Source organism: Melitaea cinxia, chromosome 24, assembly GCF_905220565.1.
Source record: "Melitaea cinxia chromosome 24, ilMelCinx1.1, whole genome shotgun sequence".
In the NCBI taxonomy this organism is placed as follows: domain Eukaryota; kingdom Metazoa; phylum Arthropoda; class Insecta; order Lepidoptera; family Nymphalidae; genus Melitaea; species Melitaea cinxia.
Window position 1 is genome coordinate 11,846,010 of NC_059417.1, and position 21,530 is coordinate 11,867,539.

Here is a 21,530-nt window from a genome sequence, read left to right on the forward strand (position 1 = left end):
GCGGATCGGTCGAGCGACTGATCGGAGTCTATTTCCGAGAAGTCACATTCGCCGAGCGATAGTGTTGTTACTGGTTTGTTTGTAGATGGTTATCGATAAAAACGGCAAAGGCAAAAGAGGAGACAGACATTTTTGAGATTTTGATTTATTTAAAATATTATATTGCTAGCTTTTTTTAATAAACATAGTTATATAATAAAATTGCATTAAAATAAATATAATACACGTATTATGAGTATTAATACATTTAACTAGAATTACTTAACGTGAACTTCCATCATAATGTTTTATATAAAATTTTGGCAGGTTTTCTAAAAATCCCAATTTAAGGGATACATGGAAAAAAATGGTAATAACAGATTAACCTGGACGCCCACAAAAAATAGTGTAATTTGTTCAGATCATATCAATACCACTAACTTTCAAGTGTTGGCGAACAATAGAAGGATTAGTCGAGGGCACCAAACCAACACTAACGCCACACTGTTTTTGTCCCATAAGTTTTTTTTTGTCTCATGTACAAGGTAATCAAAAATGTCCATCCTTTCAGAGTCATCAACAAATCATTCAATCTAGCAGATGACAGGCTATCATCTTATGATGCCATTAGTGCTACGCTCCCTATTCCTGATTCGTTGACATCACAGTGTACATCATCAACTCCTCAAAATGTGGGTTAATTTTAAATCGTTTATTGTAGACTGGCATTGTTTGGCACAACAACGTTGCACCAAACGTATTGTAACATAATTATAATAGTTAGACATATGCTGTCGCGACACTTTAACCGTCTTCCAAAAAGGGAGGAGGGTCTCAATTCGAGTGTATTTTTTTATGTATGTTACTTCAGAACTTTTGACTGGGTGGACCAATTTTGATGATTTTTAATTTAATAGAAAGCTGATGTTTATCATGTGGTTGCGCTTAAATTTTATCGAGATCTGATAACAACTTTTTGAGTAACCTTTGATAACGCGTATATATTACATATATTGTATTACTTGTCGATGTAATTGAAGGCAGTTTTTTTTTTCGTTTGCGAGCAAACACAATTATTGTAGATAATGATGTGTTCTACAAAGTCTTACTACATTATATATTTCTTTCCTTTCAAAAGTTTTAGAACGTCTTGTTTATCAACAAATCAGTCTGTTTTTAAACAAAAATTGTATCCTTAGTCCTCTCCAGTCAGGTTTCCGCCCCGGTCATAGTACGACTACCGCTCTCGTAAAAATTACCGATGACATTCGCTGTGCAATGGACAATAAGCAGCTTACCGTACTGGTCCTTCTTGACTTCAGCAACGCGTTTAGCAGTGTTGATTTTGATCTACTGGTAAGTGTGCTAAGTTCTCTTAACATATCTCCTTTGGCAGCGGACTGGTTTCGTAGTTACCTGCAAGGACGTCGGCAGCGCATACAATTCGACGAAAGTTTTTCTGACTGGTGTGACGTCAAAGCCGGTGTTCCGCAGGGTGGTGTGCTGTCTCCTCTCCTGTTTTCTATTTTCATAAACTCTATTACTTTCAATTTAAATTCTCTCTACCACTTATATGCAGACGATCTCCAACTTTACCTATCTTCAAATCTTGAGAATCTTCCTAATACTATAGCTGCGATTAATTCGGATCTGGCTACTGTCTCCGAATGGTGTAAGCAATATGGTCTTACGGTTAACCCATCAAAAAGTCAAGTAATCCTGATCGGTAGTCAGAAAATTACTGCAAAAATTGACTATACAAATTTGCCTCTTATTTCTTTTGATGGTGTTAAACTACCTTTTCTGGACAAAGTGAAGAACCTTGGTATCTACTTCGATCAAGCATTATCCTGGACTCACCAAATTAGTGAAGTGAGTAGAAAAATGTTTGCCACCGCGGGGTCATTGAGACGTTTACGTAACTTTCTCCCCGTTCCAACCAAAATTGCGCTTGCGAATTCACTTATGCTTTCGATTTTGGACTACGCTGACGTATGCTATATTAACCTCACTGAATATCAGTTAAATAAACTTGAGCGACTTCAAAATGTTGCGATTCGGTTCATATTTGGCTTGCGTAAATATGACCACATTTCGGAATTTCGTAAAAAACTGAACTGGTTACCCATTCGTCTTCGCCGAAATTCTCATATATTGTCTCTTCTGTACTGTGTACTATTTCATCCGTCAACACCTGTTTACCTAAAGGATAAGTTCGAATTCCTTGGTTCACATAGTGAAATTTTAAGGTCATCAGAAAACCTTAAGCTGCGTGTACCCCGTCACAGAACAAACTTTTATAAAAACTCCTTTGCTGTGCAAGCTGTTGCTGTTGCTATGGAACGACTTACCCGTGGCCATAAGACGAGCTCAAAGTTTGTTTCTGTTTAGGAAGCATTTGAAAGCATATTACCTCAGTCTATAATTATTTTAAACTCACTACATTCAATTGATAAAAGATCTTTAAATTTGCCATGAATCTATATATTATACGATTACTGTATTTATATATTAGTGTGTATGTAAATGTTTTTATTTATTTATTTATTTTTATTGCATACGTATGTGTATAATGTATATGCATATATAATTGTTATATATTCTATTTTTATTTTTTCTTTTACTTATTTAAATCTGTTTACCACCTGCCCATCTGAAAAGCAATATCCCTTTCATTATCAGGTTGTCTGGAAGAGATTGCTTTTTAGCAATAAAATCGCCTGGTTGTACAATTTGTTACTATAATTGCTTATAATTTTAATTTTGTTCTTTATTTAAATGTGCAATAAAGTATATTATTATTATTATTATTATATATTTCTATTATCATTAGTTTTTGCAGCCCACGCAATGTAAGGAATTTTTTAGGATATTTTTTTATCCCTTGGGTTACATTATTGGAGTTTTAGTAAAGACCCCTAATATTTTTAAAAATATAGTATAACCTATGTCGCTCAAGGATAGTGTAGCTTCTCAACGATGAAATAATTTTTTGAATCGGTCCAATAGTTTCGGAGCCTATTCAATGCTAACAAACAAACAATCAAATCTTTACTCTTTATAATCGTTTATTTTACATGAAGATGATTTGTAGTATATAATAAATTAAGTCTATTTTTATAATAATATCTTACCTTCGTATCACTTTAAAAACATTATTTCCCTAACAGAGTAGTTGAATTTATCGATAATGCATATCGACAGTTGTTACAACCACGGCTGTTAGCAACTTTTCAGTGTAGTTGCGGCGTGTCATTATACTGTAATAACACAGAATGTATCTATGTGTGTGTGAAAAATGTAAGTGTGATTTTAATTTAGTATGTGTGAGTTTCGTAGTGACAGACGATTATTTTTGTGTGGGATTTAGATAAAGTGTGCATGTGTGTAATTTCCCCCCGCAAAAAATGACAGAAAGTTTTGTATCGGTAACAAACGCAATGGCCACTCCCCTCCGTGTTGCTCTATGTTTTTACTCGATAACTAAAAGTATCGATACTTTTATAAATACGATACTTTTTTTTCGATACTACTTATTGGTATCGATACTTTGTATTCGATACCGGGTCCCCGTGTACCCGTCAAATAGCTTTATCCACTACTAATGAAACAGCTCCTTCATGCGCATTCCTGTCTTTTAAATATTCTTTTTCTATCATTCTCATTCGTCAACATATTTTGTTTCTATGGTTGTTAACTTGTTAGTACCTTTGCCTATCGTCATAAAATCTCAAAAAAAAAGATAAATGACATTAAAAAAAAAAGGAAATGTCTATGGTTGTGCTATAGAAAAAAACCGAAAAAACCTTTTAATAGCAATGAGATTTATCTTTTATTTAGAAAATCTTTAGCTATTGTAATTTCAATATATTTTAGTACAATTTTGCGACCAACTACATAATTGTGTATTAATAAGTAGTGCTAGCCGATTTCTACTGTAAACATGCAAGGTACGTATTTATATGAACTGAAAAACATCAATCTTTATGAAGAGTTATCTTTGTTGTTATTAATTAATCTCTTTAATCAGATACACGGCCAGAATTATACGAAGAAGTGAAGCTGTATAGAAATGCCCGGGAGCGAGAAAAGTAAGAACTTTGACTGTAAATTCATTGCATTTTCCTATTATTAAAGTATGTCCAATGATTGCATTGTCATTTTTTACCTAATTGTTAGAGCTTATTTTACCACTCGCTGATAAAATTTAACTCGCACATAAATTTCTAATAGAATTTATCTGCACGATGTAAAACCTTTAAGAATTATTTACCTTAACTAGTAGTAAAAGTAAAAAACTTTTAGATTTATAAGTTGTGAATAGAATCTCACAGTTAAATTGGAATTTGGTTAACTTTATCGGTTGGATGGCATCATACGTCAGTCAGATTGCTTTACCAGTATCTGCTGACTTGATTCAGCCTGTAGCGTGAAACTGCTGGGCATACTCCTCTTTCCCCATGTAAGGGAAGGATCGTAGCTTAATCTAAAATGCTACTCCACTGCGGCTTAGTAGCAGAAAAGGGTTCTTGAGATTTGAGTGAAATATTTTTAATTTACAGGCATGATAACATGGCAGAGTTATATGCAGTTGTCAGCACATTGCAACACTTGGAAAAAGCTTATATGAGAGACTGTGTCCGTGCTCAAGAGTACACTGCGGCCTGCAGCAGACTCCTTGTCCAATACAGAGTCGCCTTCAAACAGGTCCAGGGAGATGAGTTTCCTACTATTGAGTCTTTTGTTACTAAGTTTAGGGTATGTAATGTATTATTATAATAGTTATAATTTTGATTAATTTATTTTTTTATATTTGTCTTATCTTAGGGAGGTTAAGTTTCGAGTCCTTTGCATAGGCATAAACCAAATTTTGTAAAGATTGGGCAAAAAGAAATAAACGTAAAAATTCCATAAGTAGTAAAATAATTTTGTTTGCTCACAAAAAAAAAAACCCGATTTCAATTTCATAGACGAGTAATACAACGTAAGTTGATGAAAAATATTAAAAAACGCATTAGTCGTCACTACGATTTTCGAGGGTTCCCCTCAATTTCTCTAGGATTCCATCATCAGCTCTTGGTTACCTTATCATGGTACCACCCTTGGGATATCTCATTTCCAACAAAAAAAGAATTATCAAAATCGGTTCATAAACGATGAAGTTATCCCCGAACATACATATAAATATATATATACACAGTCGAATTGAGTTACCTCCTCCTTTTTTGAAGTCAGTTAAAAATTAAAAACACTTTTCAGTTACTATAACTTTTAATTACCCTCACAGTTTATATTACTTCAGTTTTAATATGAAGGTTTTTAAATTTACTTAATTCAAAACTTTCATATTAAAACTTAAAATGTTTATTATTAACTTTGAGTTAGGGTAGGGGCAAATGCGCCTTACCCCACTGTGGGTACACCCATGCTTCTTTGAAGTAAGTTGCTATTTAAAAAAAAACAAGCTTTCTTTTTGTAACTTGTTTTTTCGTTGATATTAATTTTAAGTGATAAAATTGCATTCAACATTTTATTAAAATATTTGTGATGAAAAGTATTATTATTATTCTTTTATAAAATATGCTTTACTTTACTGTTTATTACCATATGAAATATAAATGCAGATTTTTCTTTGTCTTTAATAAGAAATTAATAAAAAAAAAGTAAATGTTTTTTTTTATATTACAGTTAGACTGCCCAGCTGCCTTGGAGAGGATACGGGAAAACAAACCTAACTTAATCAAAGATGACAAAGGAAATACAAACAAATACATTGCTGAAATTGTTTCTGTAAGTTTTATGTTTTTATTTAAACTATATAACAAAATTATATACATGTGTAAATGTAACTTAACTAGGCCTTAATATATCTGTCTTGTTTTATTTTTAATTTTAGCTATTTAGTGGTGTAGTAATCTACTAACGCAAATGCCTAGACTACAACTAAAATCTGTCTGGCCTTTACAAATATAATTATGTCAAGTGCAGGGCTGTCATTACCTCTTGTATCTAATTTTTTGCCTTTTTTGTCTATATAATATAAAAATGAATTTTTGTCTGTATGTCCTTTATAGAATCTTCAGCCAAGTGTTGTGCATGAGCCCACAAAGGTTTCAAAGTTGGTACTACCAAAAAATTAAATAAAAAAAAAAGCTTAGCAACGCCCGCAGGGTACAGCTAGTTTTCTATACAAATAATTTTTTTATTGTATTAGTTTCTGATTTTAAACCTAAGGTTGGCTAATACAGAATGCTTTTAGGCTTATGCCTGAGTATATAATCTAATAAAGTACTTTGCAATAAAAACTTATGATAATAATGAAATAATATCCACAGCTATACATAACACTGATGGATAAGCTACGTCTAGAGCTAAGAGCTATGGATATGATACAGCCTGAGCTGCGAGATCTCAAGGACACCATGGACCGCCTCGAAATGCTCCCTGAGGACTTTGAGGGGAAACTCAAGGTAAACTTTGTTTTAAAGTTTTATTTTATTGAATACCAGCTGCTGCCCGCAACGTCATCTGCGTGAACGCTATACAGCACCAAAAATACCTACGATTATACCTTTTAAAATAACTTTCATTTACCCGTTTCTTCTTTACATTTCATATCTACAGAAAAATCTCATAGATGGCGCTGCTTTAAAATTGTCTTGTCTACTTATTTATTTATTATAATAATTAAAACGGTTTACACCAGTTACATTAATTACTAAGAGAAACACAAAACATAAACATAAAAACAGCAATCAGATCAGAACTATACAACAAATAGAACTAAAAGAAAAAAGAAAAAAAAAAAACAAAATTGAAAAAGAAAAATACAACAGTCAATAAAACAATTATACATCTCGCTCACAAAACTTCATGCATACAGATAGTATTGTCGACCATTCATCCGCGAACAGATCACACTCAGGGTATGCGTCCAGAAGAGCGTTGAGCGTGGTGAGAATGCGGGGAATGGGCGATTTGCTCTCGCGACAGTACGCGTTGGAGGTACGGCAAACAGTTTATGTTTGCGGAACTGAATGTACTTATATGGGACAGCAAATCGACACAGCCCGTCACTCAGGTCAGGGGCGTCAATCATACCGCGGAATATCTTGCACGCTGTGACCAACTGACGGTGCACCCGTCGGACCTCCAACGAATTATAATTTAGGCAACCCAATAGAAAGTTTGTTGGATACAAGTAGGGATAGTATCCATTAACTCGCTTATAGAGATATCGCAGGAAGGTCTTTTGTACCTTTTCCAGTAGAAGATTGTAGGTGCTATGGTAGGGATTCCATACACAGGCACTTGTTTCCAGTTTGGATCGCACGAGTGCATTGAATATCAGCCGCAACACACTGATGGAATGGAAATCTTTTGTACTCCTAAGCACAAACCCAAGGCGCTTATGGGATTCTTTCGCTAAGGACATCACATGGTCGTGGAATGTTAGTTTCGCGTCGAATACAACCCCAAGATCCTTAATGGTGTCTGCCCTGATCATTACATGTTTGTTAATTTTATAATCAAACTTCAGAGGATCCCGCATCCGACCGGATGTCATCGTGTAACACTTATTCGTGTTAAACTCCATTTTGTTTGTGTCACTCCACTGGATCCACTCCACTTATATTCATTTAATTATGTTTATCGGCTTAGTTACTTATATTGCGTGATTTTTATAGTGTGAAGCTAGCTTATATAGCATGGTTATTAACGTAATAACAACAGCATTCAAATACGCGTCGTTAGATTACACGTTGTTACAGAATGCGTTGAGGAAATAAAGATTCACTGCTCGTTCCCGGTAAGTGATAGCATGATAATATGTAGCTTATATGTTGACCCGACTTCTTAATAATATTCGTGCCAAATTTGAAGTAAATCCATGCGGTACTTTTTGAGTTTATCCCGGACATACATACAGACAAACAGACAAAAATTCTAAAAACTATATTTTTGGCTTCGGTATCGATTGTAGATCACACCCCAAGTATTCCTTTAAAAAAATATTCAATGTACAGTTTTGACTTTCCTACCATTTTATTACATGTATAGATAAGCGACATGTGTCTAGTTAGCACAGGTTTTATTATATTTGACTAGTCCGTAGGCATATTTGGCTGCTTTCTGCTCGAGGATTTTGGGCTTCATTTCATTTCTCAAAACCTCTAATGATACACAATTTCTTCATTCAGTGTCTATTGCAAACTGTACATTGTCAAACAAACTGTATTTTGCATTATGATATTTCTGTTTTTTTTTGCTTATATTTTAGTATTAATCAATACATATAAATAAAAAGTGTGTGTCAGCTCCTACGCCCGACTGGAGTTTACTCCTTCAGATAGACTGTCGAAATAGGCATAAAAAAGGCTTACTAGTCTAAGAAAACGATTAATACCACAAATAGTAATTAAACAAATAACGTTATTTATACATATATATATATATATATATATATATATATATATATATATATATATAGAAAACGTCGTAATGTAATACGTAACGAGGTCATTCGTTCAGTTGATCTCGTATTATTTTCATACCGGGACCCTTATATAAAAATCGATTCTTAAAGAGTAAACTCCAAAATGAATTCTTAAATGTTTTGCTGAGTCCAAATCTTGAAAACAACGGGATCAATTCGGCTACATTTTTTTTAGGTTTCCAATATTTTGTATAAGTTTCTTATGAAATGATTATAATTAAAAAAATTTGATGATTTAAATTTTGATGTACTGTGTGGCTACGGTACTAAAGAATATAGCCACCCCCTCTCTTCCCGTGGGTGTCGTAAGAGGCGACTAAGGGATAACAAGGTTCCACAACCACCTTGGAACTTAAGAAGCCGACCGGTGGCGGGATAACCAACCAACTGCTGGCTTTGAAATACACAGGCCGAAGACGGGCAGCAGCGTCTTCGGTGCGACAAAGCCAGCCCTGCGGTCACCAACCCGCCTGCCCAGCGTGGTGACTATGGGCAAAACACATGAGTTCACGCTATTTTTGGCGTAAACTTGTGGAGGCTTATGTCCAGCAGTGGACTGTATAGGCTGTAATGATGGTGATGATGATGATGATTTAAAGTTCACAAGTTTGACAGTTAACAAGACACGACACATCAACAGACATTCAGAGGTCAATTAGGTCCTAAATAATAGTGTTTATATATACAGAGTGGGGATGACAATACGACAAAAATTGATAACACAGGTAATACTAGTTTATAGGAGTATTTCAAAACCATCAAAAAAGTTCTAACGTCAAAATCAAAAAAATGATTTTTTCAAACAAACTAAATAAGAAAAATATAATAAAATTATACTACAACATGTATGACTATAGGTTCACTGACCTGTTATGACGCGCGGTGACACAACGAACTACTACGAACTAGGTACGTTGGTTTGTTTGGTCGGTCATTGTAGGTTACTAAATTTTTAAATTCTATCTAAAATAATTATCTTCTTATAATTTAATTCATTAATTTTGACATGATGTCGCCATTAGTGGCCATATTTTTTAATTTATTAAAAGGTCTAATAATTCTATTTTTTAACTCATCAACTGTATTTACGTCTGTTGAGTACAAGTAGTTTGTTACAAGACTTCACAGAAAATGCGGGATTAAGCATTGATCTTCCCGTATCCTCTGAAAAGCATTTGAAATAGTGCGGCCATCGGTTGGACAAATACGGGTGTTCCCATATCTCTCCCGGTACTTCTGTATTGCTAAATTAGCCTTGCCGTGGCATTCTCCGTAAACAAAAATCATGTACTCCGAAGCTGTGTAATTATAACGTGGCATTGTAAATAAAATAAAAACTATTCTTACTATTAACACTAGCGCATAATTTCGCACAATTCACCTAATAACTATTAAACTAGGCATTTATTCTACGTTAATGTTCTTGTCACTATAGAAATAAAGCGTTAACATATCGCACAATCCCTCCAAGTCTTTCGAGATAATCCAATAATTAATTAAAACGAACAAAACTCGTGCGCATATGTAGAAAATTGACAAATCAACGCGTATGACATCAAGAAACATGAGTACCTAAATAAACGGCACAGAGACCACTGGCCGCTTGTCGCGTACGCGGCAACTCAGGGAAAAACTAAAAACAGGTTATAACATGTTTTGTTTACGCTAGCCTACGCACCAGGGCTGACAGATGTACGATTTTAATCGATACGATTTTTTTTTTAATTTTTACTCATGTACGATCGCTAGACTAAAATCATACGCAAAATGTACGATTTTTATATTCCTATTACCTGGAAGCATTTCATAATTAAAGAAACAACATTCACCGGCAAGCTTGAATTTCGTTAAGTTGCCTTACTTGAATGAACCTACCACTTTTATATGAATGAGGACTCTTTGAAAAATCATATAAAGGCTGTATTTGTTTGCTTTCTAATGAAACTTATAATTTATCTTGTGGTAATAATTGCGACTTAAAAAAAAATACATTTTGAAATAAAAAACAATTTGAAAATTATAAAACACTGGCTCAATTTGCTTTAAATTTGTTATGTTTTCCCCATTACAGTGCAATCTGTAATGTGAACGAGAATTCAGCGAAGTTAATTTAATCAGAACAAAACTTAGAAACAGTTTATCCAATGATACCCTTAAGGGCACATTATTAGCCTAGCAATTAATAAGAAGAAACGAAAATGATACGAATTTTAAGCCAACAAATTCTTTTGTTAAAAAATATGACCACAGAAAATTTTGTATGAGTGTGACAAATTTTTCTAGCAGCCCTGGCACAGCCAGTTGTCCTTTACACCGTTAGACGTTCTCAGGGTCATTGCAACACACGTGCCACGTTGATTGTTTTTTTCAGCTGTTGCAAGATTTAATATTTTAATGTAATAACGTGGTATTTTATTATTAATAATTGTTGTTATTGTTATTTGTTGTCTTTATCGCATTTGTTGAACTGCTCGAGCAAGTTTCGCGAATATTTTGATCTTGAAATAAATATAGTCAATGAAATACTTAAATTTATTAAATATTGTTGATATGCCATGTGTGCTCCCCGTGATATTACCTACTTGCAAAAACTATGTTAGATTCAGAATTTAGATTTTCAGAATTTAAAATTTAAGCATTAAAAGAAACAATAAATTTTTAAAAAACAAACAATTATAAAAACAAAATTATTAGAATCATACTGAATATTAAAACTATTTAACAAATGTTTTTAATATGTCTTAACACAACACTGACCTACCAAAATAGATAACAATTTTGCACGTTTTTAAATTACGCGTACGCGTAATATTATGTTTGTACCGATCGCGCTCAAAGGGTCGTTAACCTGCGGGTGACCGTTTATTAATGTTATACAACACGTAGTAATTTTAAAAAATGAAAAATCATATTTTTTGACTAAACTACTGGATGTATTTTATTGATTTTTTGTATGTGGGCTTGGAATATCATTACATATACGATGTCAAAGTTATTGTCGTATTGTCATCCCCACCCTGTATAAGAAGTAAATAATTTAATTTATTCGTTCACAGATCCAAGAGTGGCTTGACAAGTTGTCAGAAATGTCCGCCTCCGATGAACTATCAGAGAGTCAAGTGAGACAGCTCGTGTTCGACTTGGAGTCATCGTACGGCGCCTTTAATAAATTCCTACACAAGGATTGAATGGGTACATCTATTTAGTTTACTTTATTTTAAATCCTTATCATTCTTATGTTAATGAGAAAGTTTCTCGGGACTAATAGATGTTTGTAATCTTTCACACAAAAACTATTGAATTGATAGTGATGAACTTTTACTAGCCCGTCGGCGCAGTTTGTAGTGACCCTGCTCTATGTTCCGCAGGCTTCGTATTAAATTCCCGCCCGAGCCTGGGTGTAATATTTGTATTTATATAAAAATATATTTACCTTTAACAGTTGGCTGTTACCTATAACAAACATTAAGTCGCTTACCCCAGGAACAGCTACATCGACCGTGTGTGTGTGTGTGTGCTATAAGATATTTATTTATTATGGATTTAATGAAACTTGTTACAATATGCGACGCACAAATTGAACACTAACCTCGAGTCCTTGTGTTTGGTCTCAGTCGACCTGTCCCCTCCAGCTGCGCACTCGCTTGTGGCGCCCTCGAGTACAGTCGCGAACGAAACTTTTGACTTGTTTGACCATTTTAATATCGGCTCTTAATACTGCCCTTTTGTAACAGTACTAAGATGTATAGATAGGAAAACCTATTACTGGCCTTATTATTAAAAAATAAAAATCATCATATCAAAAATTTCGCTCGAGCGGGTACATCGTTCCATAGCTTAATTGGCTAGAGCGCCGACACGGTCAGTCGGAGAAGCGGGTTCGAATCCCGCTGGAGCGGTCAATTTTTGATATGATATTCAAAAATGTTTAGAATTCCTAATGTGTGGGTAACACAAAAATAAAATCGTACATATTGTTAATATTATGTTAAATGTCATATATATACGAATTGTAACGCTGTTGGTTTTCGAATAAAAAAATTTTAAAAAAAATAAAAAAGTAAAAAAAATAAAAAATAAAAAATAAAAAAAATAAAAAAAAATTTTGCTCAAAGCTTACTTTTGTGTCAAAGTAATGCGTCAACCTTTTCTTTACGTGGGGAAAATCCTCACTGATACCCCTCCAGCGCGGGGGCACCAGAGAGGTTATGTCAGACTTTTACTGACCGAAAACCACCACGTGTGAGCAGTCGTCCGCTTGGGTGGGGCGAGGTCGCGCTAGCATTCGCCACCTCGCCCCGCTAAAATAATACCTCAACCTCGGCCAGATTTAAAGAGACAAGAGAGAAAAATGATATTTGATATCGTTACACGTTTTTCAAAAGAAAATAATATAGCCGAGAATTTCTTTATGATTATTACACGATGTAATTATTCATTTGCTGACAAACATGTAGTATATATATATTTTATAATATATTTTGAAATTCGCGGGCGACGGCAGAGATTCGTGAAGCATTCGCCTTAGCACTTTTGTCTACAATAGTATCTGCGCAAATGTCAGCCATTTTTGTTCAACTTATGTGCCGCGACCTAAACGTAGGTAGCTGAAGACCCAAAACGACACACATTCGCTATATTTTATTCAAAAATTACAATTTAATCGGAAGTTATGCAAGAGAAACCGCTCAGCTCAGTTCAGTTGTATATTTCAATATGTTTTATTTACGCTTCAGCCTGTAATATCCCACTGCTGGACATAGGCCTCTCTCCATAGAAGGATCAGAGTTTAATCGGCGAAATAATTGGCGGATATATTCCCTACTATGAGTAGCGATCGTTATCAGGTGTACACGATAACAACCGGGACCGACGGGTTAACGTGCTCTCCGAGGCACGGTGGGGAGACCCACAACGACTGCGCAAACACCCAGACACGGCAAACTTCTGTACGGCCAACACAAATGTTTGTCATGTGCGGGGATCGAACCCACAACCGTCCGTGTCGTGACCGTTGCGCCAACGTGTCGTCGATATACATAGAATAATAAAACTGTTTTTCTTTTCAGATAAAGATGCATTGGACGCGCTAAGTCATTGTTATATCTGATTTATATTTAACGTCACTATATACTGTAATATTATAAGAATATATTATTTATAAGACTTTTTAATGTTAAATAGTTATTATTATGTACTAATAAATATTCTAGACAATAATTTTTGTCTTTTTTTTTAAATATAAAACCTTACTTACATGCTACTAATAGGCCTCAATTTATTCTCATTATGAGTAAATTTACTAACAAAAAGCCCTAATGAATAGTAATTATTACAAATGAATAATATATTTTATTGATATCGATAAACCAAGATATTAAACTTTTTTATTTTTATAAATCACAATAAAAGATATATTATCCAGTAATAGAAATAGGCTATAAAACCTTACGATAACCTAGTAAAACCTATGAAATCACAATAATAAAATATATCGTTGTAAACGACTTCCATCAACGTACGCGCTATCGTAGAAATAATTAAAATTTTAATAATTTTTCCATTATTAACTTTACTATGAATATCTATAAAACGTAGCCAACGTTCGAAACAGTATGGAAACGTTTATAAATTATTCAGGATATTTCAATATAATAACCTTTTTTTTTACCCAGAGGAAATCCCTAACGGAAGCCTCCAGCCCGAGGGAAGCTGGAGGGTATGTCCGATTCGCACGGACCAAAACCTCTGGGGTGTTCCTTCGACACATCGCGATACCGCTAGCGGTTGCCTTAAAAGCTCGACGCGATTAGTAACTCCTGAGAGGCTCCCTCAAATTCAGCATAATAACCCTTCTTCTGTTATAAACTATCTGACACGGCGAATTTTGTACCGCCATCTTTTTTTACTGAAAACATTTTTTTTTTTTTCATTTTTGCAAACCATGCCAGTCCTGACAATTACTAAAATAAAATACCTATGTGCGCACGTAAGAAGTTATACTTCATTGGCTAGCTAACTTCACGTTGCTAACTTCTTCGTTGACTAGCTAACTTCAAGGGTGTCGTTTATTTGTACCGCTGTTCGCGCGCATCGATTTTTTTTTATATTACTAGGTCGGCAAACAAGCGTACGACTCATCTGATGGTAAGCGATTACCGTAGCTTATAGACGCCTGCAACACCAGAAGCATCGCAAGCGCGTTACCGACCCAATCCCCAATCCCCCCAGGAGCTCTGGTCACCTTACTCACCAACAGGAACACAATACTGCTTGAAAACAGTATTATTTTGCTGTGATCTTCTGTAAGGTCGAGGTACTACCTCAGTCAGGCTGCTCCATATTTTGAGCAGGACATTCCTGCTGTGCACACCTCAGTTAATCGTAAAAATTTACTCTCATAATTTTTCCTTAAAGTGCCAAAAGAAGTATAACTTCAAAAAGAATTATCATATTTGGTGCATTCGTACAGAAGTTATGTGTACAGTTTTCAGCGATTCTTATTTATATAGAAGAGTTGAATTCTTATTTATATAGAAGAATTTTTGATATGATATTCAAAAATGTTTAGAATTCCTAATGTGGGTAACACAAAAATAAAATCTTAGATATTAAAAATAGCACGGTGTCGTCTCCTGTCAAAGATTTTCATTGTAATATGAAACTTTGAATAGTTACGGGTTTCTGTAAAGAGCTCACTATAGACGGCGCCACGGTTCGCTTAAACCGAAATTAAAAAGTATCATATCGAAAATTTCGCTCGAGCGGGTGCATCGTTCCATAGCTTAATTGGCTAGAGCGCCGACACGGTACGTCGGAGACGCGGGTTCGAACCCCGCTGGAGCGGTCAATTTTTGATATGATATTCAAAAATGTTTAGAATTCCTAATGTGGGTAACACAAAAATAAAATCTTAGATATTAGAAGAGTTGATTTAAAAAATGTTAAAGGATATTTCGCCACATTGATTGGGTTATTTCTGGATTACTAAATCTACATCAAGTATTATTCAGAATAGAATTTCCGACGTAACTTTGTATATTATATAGTGTCATATACCGGGAGGACAGTACAAATAATAAATAAATAAACGCCTCAGACTCAACAGCCCCCAGTAGGATTTTGTCCTGTGTCAGGAGTTCGGAAATACAATACGCTCAGACCACTTCCGTCGTGTGCGGAGATCGAACCCGCGACCGCCAGCGCAAAAGTCAGTATTGCGACCGCTGTGCCAACGCGTCCTCAAAAAAAGCAGTCACAAGAAATAACAAAAAAAAAATATGAATCCTCAATTATTTTTGAAGTAAAACTTCTTTACGTACGCTTGACTTGTGGAATAAGCTGGTGAATGCGTGACGAGAGGGTTACGAAAAGTGTAATCGAGCGAGCCAAACAGAAGTTGAGAGGGCGATATAAGTTAGAGTTAAGGAAGTTTTACTTCAGTCGTATGGCCTAAAGCACAGTTTTTTTTTTTATAAATATATTTTTTCTAAGAAAAAATCATCATCTGCCTGCCCTTATCCCACTTATATAGGGTCGGCACAACATGTTTTTCTCTTCCATTCCTCTCTATTATTCGCCACTTCAGCGCTTCCTTCCGACTCCTTTCTTTCTCATATCCTCACTCACACAACTCGAAAACTTTACTAAGAAAAAAAAATCCATAAATTATCCAATTTAATAGCAACCCTACTTCAAGTAAATAAATATACATGTCTTACGATTTCCTTAATACTTACGAACCGATGTAACGTTATTTTATTTTACTATTTGATATATTTGACGTGAAAATATTTGTGATGAATGTATTAAATAGAGTTGCAGACTTTATAATATCAGTATTTGTGTTAATTTGCGTTAAAGAGGTAAAATGTTTGTTCAATTAATTAATTTTTTTATAGTGTCTGTTTGTAATATTAAAATAACCGCTTTTTACTAAATTCATATGAATGTATATACGGTACATATACCAAAAAAACACTTTTTATAATTTTTGTCTGTGTTTTGATCTCTGAAACGGCTGGACCGATTTTGACGGGACTTTCACTGGTAGATAGCTGATGTAACAAGGAATAACTAAGGCTACTTCTACATTAGATTTTTTTAATTATTTTATAACGGTGAACTGAACAGTAACTATTTTGTTAAATTCCACGTGGACGAAGTCGCAGGCATAGCCAGCTAATTAATAAAATCGATTACATAAAATCATCAAATCTCAGCGTTTTTTCGTACACGACGCGATTGAAGAATTATTAGATACACATATTACTAGTGAAAACCGTTCTTTTGCACGGAGAGGCCTAAACATAAACGTTCGTGTGTTTGATTGCTGATCGGGAGAGATTTAAGTGGGATATTTGTTCGAATAATTGTTTCTATTGTGGTTGTATTCCTCATTGTGCATCGGAAAACCCTTAAAGTTTTCGGTCCCGGCAGCTAACTCACATGGCAGAGTAAACTCTTACCGTGTTCTTCTGTATACATGTACATAGATGGACAGAGGCCTATGCCCAGCTGTGGGACGCTACAGGGTGATTTACTAACGAATGCTGTCATAGTTCATCCCTTTAATTACCTTCTACCTTTATAGGTTTAATCCATTATCATTCCAAATGTTTTGGTCAGTGGTACGTTTTGGTTATCAGTGGTGTTAATTTATTTTTTTGGCTCATATCTTCAAATTATAACGAATAGTGTTTTATTTTATTTAGAGCTTTTCAAATGAGTTTAAAACCATCGACAATAAATACCACCTCGTCACCGAATCCTATGACGTAGCAAAAGAAATCTTCGTCAAAGGTCGGACAAATTACGACAAACTGAAGAACACATCCCTACACGTTATGGACACCTTTCTAGAACTCGTGCGCATTATGAACGAGGAAATGGCGAGGGAGTTGAGAAGTGCAGTTATAAAGTTCTATAAAATTAAATATTTTCACGATTTTACCAACTATGTGATTAGTTTGGAAGAGGTACGTGTTTTTAATTTATTAGAATACATATATTGTCAGTCTGTTTGAAAATTGTTACAGATTTTTAGCACACACTACCACTAAAATAATCTAATAAAAAATGAGAATAGTTACCAAACGATCATCTTAGTTACTTAACATTAAGTGATCTCCATCACTCTCATACATATATACTTGAACACACCCAAACGCTTCATCATCATTACAGCCTATACAGTCCACTGCTAGACATAGGCCTCCATAAGTTCACGCCAAAAATATCGTGAACTCATGTGTTTTGCCCATAGTCACCACGCTGGGCAGGCGGGTCGGTGACCGCAGGGCTGGCTTTGTCGCACCGAAGACGCTGCTGCCCGTCATCGGCCTGTGTATTTCAAAGCCAGCAGTTGGATGGTTATCCCGCCACCGATCGGTTTTTTAAGTTCCAAGGTGGTAGCGGAACTGTGTTATCCGTTAGTCGCCTCTTACGACGCCCACGGGAAGAGAGGGAGTGGCTATATTCTTTAGTACCGTAGCCACACAGTACGCTTAAAAACGCCAAACGCTTACTAGCTAAACAATGCATTTTCATTTCTTTTCTTTGACAAGAAGAGAAAAGAGACAATTGACTATCAGATGTATAATAACTCACCATGTACAAAAGTATATTGTTTTAAAGTTTCAAAAGAAGATTCTTTTGACTAGGCTGATTGAAGTCAAGCATAACCCTATTGGGTTATTAAAAGTTTTTAACACCAATTGTTATTGACATCTAATATTACAGTTCATATTACCTCTCACAATTTCTCCGCCAAAAAATATTTGGACCAGATTCCTTGATTCACTGATTCTCCCCAAACCATAACGAATCTATTTTGTTTCTTTTAAACAAATTTATTATCCTAAATTATAATGTTACCAACACATTCATGCGTACAATTTTAGATGACAGACATTATAGAGCACTGTCTAGCCGACCCCGTCGAGAAGATAGACAGCATTAAACAACAATTTCACGCAGTTATCAAGAACTTTGAAGATATCCGACATTTTGACACGATTGATAGATGTATGGACCAACTGCCAGACGAGGTTGCCACCGCTCATTGTATATTACATCAGGCTGTGCTGTATGTCAATCCTGTATTTATTATAAAAAGATGAATAATGAATATTTGTAATTACCTACGTTAGAGAACCTCATCATTACAGCCTATACAGTCCACTGCTGGACATAGGCCTCCACAAGTTTACGCCAAAAATAGCGTGAACTCATGTGTTTTGCCCATAGTCACCACGCTGGGCAGGCGGGTTGGTGACCGCAGTACTGGCTTTGTCGCACCGAAGACGCTGCTGCCCGTCTTCGGCCTGTGTATATAAAAGACAAATGCAATATTTATATGAAATCAATTTCATATACATAAATCAAACGATGATGTGTAGACAAGGTGCACTGTTACGTGAAATATAGTTGTTGGATACAATATAGAGTTGGCGACAACAAACCGCACTGTGAGGTGGTCACCCGTCTTCGGCCAGTGTATTTCAAAGCCAGCAGTTGGATGGTTATGTACTGTGTGGCTACGGTACCAAAGAATATAGCCACCCCCTCTCTTCCCGTGGGTGTCGTAAGAGGCGACAAAGGGATAACACCATACCGCTACAACCTTGGAACTTAAAAAGCCGACTGGTGGCGAGATAGAGAAACTACTTGCAATATATTTTGCGTTGAACTCGTGGGAAAAAAAATAGCTATATCTTGAAGGCTTATAATATTATATTGAATATATGGGTCGTCTGGTCTAATGGTATATGTATGTTTTTAACATATGACTGGTAGACAATAAACACAATAAATTTCTAAGTTCTATCCTCTCTAGCCGACCGATGGTGGGATAACCATCCATATATATATATTAAATAATAATTATATCTTAAACGTTTTCCTGTCATATCGAAAGTAGATCTGATGATGGAATCCCAGAGAAACCCTCTAAAATTGTAATGAAGACTAGTGCGTTTGTTAATTTTTTTCGTCTACTTACGTTGTATTACTTGTCGATGTAATTGAAGTCGGTTTTTTTTAGTTTGAGAGTAAACACAATTATTAGGATTTTAATTGCATATAATATAAATAATTATCAAATCGGTTACGAAAATTCTGTATAGTAAAATAGTAGTATAGTTCGTGTTACTGAAATTATCTACAAATTACTCGAGAAACTGTTTTTCACACGACTGTTCCATGATGCGTGATTTGATGAGCATTGCAAGCAGTCTTTATATTCTAACGCATGAAAGGTGAACCATAAATGTGACTCTTTGTACCTTGTGAATATTTATAATATAATTATTATACTTTACCCTATATGTAGCTAAGTATTATCAATTTTTACACGAGTAAAGTCGCAGGCAACTGCTAGTAATCTGGAAACTCTAACAATTTTATCCCTCAATGCACTAAAATAAGATTTTATCAAACAGTTTTAATGAAACGATGCACGGAAGCCTCGTATCCATCGTGGAGATCAAGACCAATCAATACGCTAGAAGAATGAACGCGTCGATATATGAAGTGCAGAAATGCTTAAACAATTTGGTTCCTTATTTCTTTGAACAGTTGCTTGTTGATTCTTACACAGGTATATCATATACTTATTTGTTACTTCATGGTGACAGTATGTACACGAAGATAATATTGTAGTTTTTTATATTACTAGGTTGGCAAACCATAGCAAGCTCCATCTGGTGGTAAGCGGTTACCGGCCTGTGTTCATCACAAGCGCTTTGCTAATACTGAGGTCGTATCTCAATAGATCTGACTCAAAGAGTATAATAATATATAGTTCCGAGTTATGAGAGGCTATTAGAATTCGCTCTGCATTTGTCCATATTTTTATGAGGATAACGAGATTTTCTCCATAGGGTAAGACTTGTCAGCTCAGTCTTAAAATTAAGAACAATTCATGTTAATGCAGAAGATACAAATAATATTGCAGTAAAGTATCTACTTCTGTGTTCCTGATTTAAGTCGTGTAGTCAGATAATATGATCTGAATTGAATGAATTTTAAGACTGAGCTGACAAGTCTTACCCTATGGAGAAAATCTCGTTATTCTCATAAAAATATGGACAAATGCAGAGCGAATTCTAATAGCCTCTCATAACTCGGAATGTGAATTTGTCTCAATCTTTTTTACCTTAACACTGTACTTTCGCAAACCATAAAGCATATCAAACTATTTTTGAGTAGTAGATATACAACTTTACGCAATGTTTTTACTAAACTAATAATTCTATTTCATCCAGACAAGTGCAGCTTCCTGGATATGATAAAAAGTTCAATAGACGACTTAATAAAAGATGAATGGCGGAATGTAAAAAACACATTGTTCCCTAAGAAATGGTGCACATTAGTTGAATATCTCAAAAATGAGTACGTATTGCTATATTTAAACTATAGGTAATGATACCAATTCAAGTTAATTTTGTTGTTTCAGCCTAACAATTTTAAGTACTTGGGTATTTTTGGTAATTTTATATAACAATACAACTTCTCGTCTTTTTGTCCTAAATGGCGTAAAATATTTTAAATACTTAAAAGCAAATGTTTAAATTGTCAGTAAGAGACATAAATATTACTCTCTTGTAGTAAAATATTAAATATTTTTAGGTAGGGAAGCGATACAAAATAATATCGTTAGACTAATTTTTTTCAGATCCTTATCACCTCAAAATAATGCGCAACAGTCACTAATTGTGAATTTATTTTCTGGTAATTCAACGCTATCGGATGATAAAGAAATTCTTTAGTGTTAAATTTATATTCAATCGTAATTGCTCATTTTTATTGTTCATACAAATTTTATAAAAGTAAAATTCTGTTATTATTAAAAAATATATTTATTTTTACTTTGTATTTTTTTATTTAGCAATATTTCGATAATTTGAATACAAAATATTCAAATACTTAATAATTATTTACAACAATAATGTTATTTGCTTTGTGACGCTGTATTTCATGCAAGATGTTACCAGTTTTGTACTTAAATACAGTTTATATATTTATCATTTTCAAAAGAGTAACTGCGGAGTTT

General features: G+C 34.6%; 2 protein-coding genes across 2 annotated transcripts; both read left to right on the top strand.

Moving 5' to 3' along the window:
• Positions 1 to 3,582: 3,582 nt before the first annotated feature.
• On the top strand, positions 3,583 to 13,688 carry LOC123665445 (vacuolar protein sorting-associated protein 28 homolog). The gene is made up of 7 exons (XM_045599750.1): positions 3,583 to 3,929; positions 4,010 to 4,070; positions 4,542 to 4,737; positions 5,668 to 5,769; positions 6,315 to 6,449; positions 11,533 to 11,668; positions 13,546 to 13,688. The coding sequence occupies exons 1-6, from the start codon at positions 3,923 to 3,925 to the stop codon at positions 11,662 to 11,664; spliced, it is 633 nt and encodes a 210-aa protein (XP_045455706.1). The 5' UTR covers positions 3,583 to 3,922; the 3' UTR covers positions 11,665 to 11,668; positions 13,546 to 13,688.
• Positions 13,689 to 17,322: 3,634 nt separating this feature from the next.
• LOC123665689 lies at positions 17,323 to 21,331 on the top strand. The gene is made up of 5 exons (XM_045599950.1): positions 17,323 to 17,454; positions 18,379 to 18,563; positions 19,918 to 20,075; positions 20,743 to 20,869; positions 21,153 to 21,331. Exons 1-5 carry the CDS (start codon positions 17,323 to 17,325, stop codon positions 21,244 to 21,246), a joined length of 696 nt encoding a protein of 231 aa, XP_045455906.1. The 3' UTR covers positions 21,247 to 21,331.
• Positions 21,332 to 21,530: the final 199 nt, after the last annotated feature.

Bases quoted from the DNA above. Each gene is read 5' to 3' on its own strand.
- LOC123665445 (XM_045599750.1), top strand. The intron at 4,071-4,541 runs GTAAGAACTTTG...TTTAATTTACAG, and splicing joins AATGCCCGGGAGCGAGAAAA to GCATGATAACATGGCAGAGT. The intron at 5,770-6,314 runs GTAAGTTTTATG...TAATATCCACAG, and splicing joins ACATTGCTGAAATTGTTTCT to CTATACATAACACTGATGGA.
- LOC123665689 (XM_045599950.1), top strand. From the start codon at position 17,323: ATGGACACCTTTCTAGAACTCGTGCGCATTATGAACGAGGAAATGGCG. The intron at 17,455-18,378 runs GTACGTGTTTTT...GTACAATTTTAG, and splicing joins ATGTGATTAGTTTGGAAGAG to ATGACAGACATTATAGAGCA. The intron at 18,564-19,917 runs GTATGTCAATCC...TTTATCAAACAG, and splicing joins ATATTACATCAGGCTGTGCT to TTTTAATGAAACGATGCACG.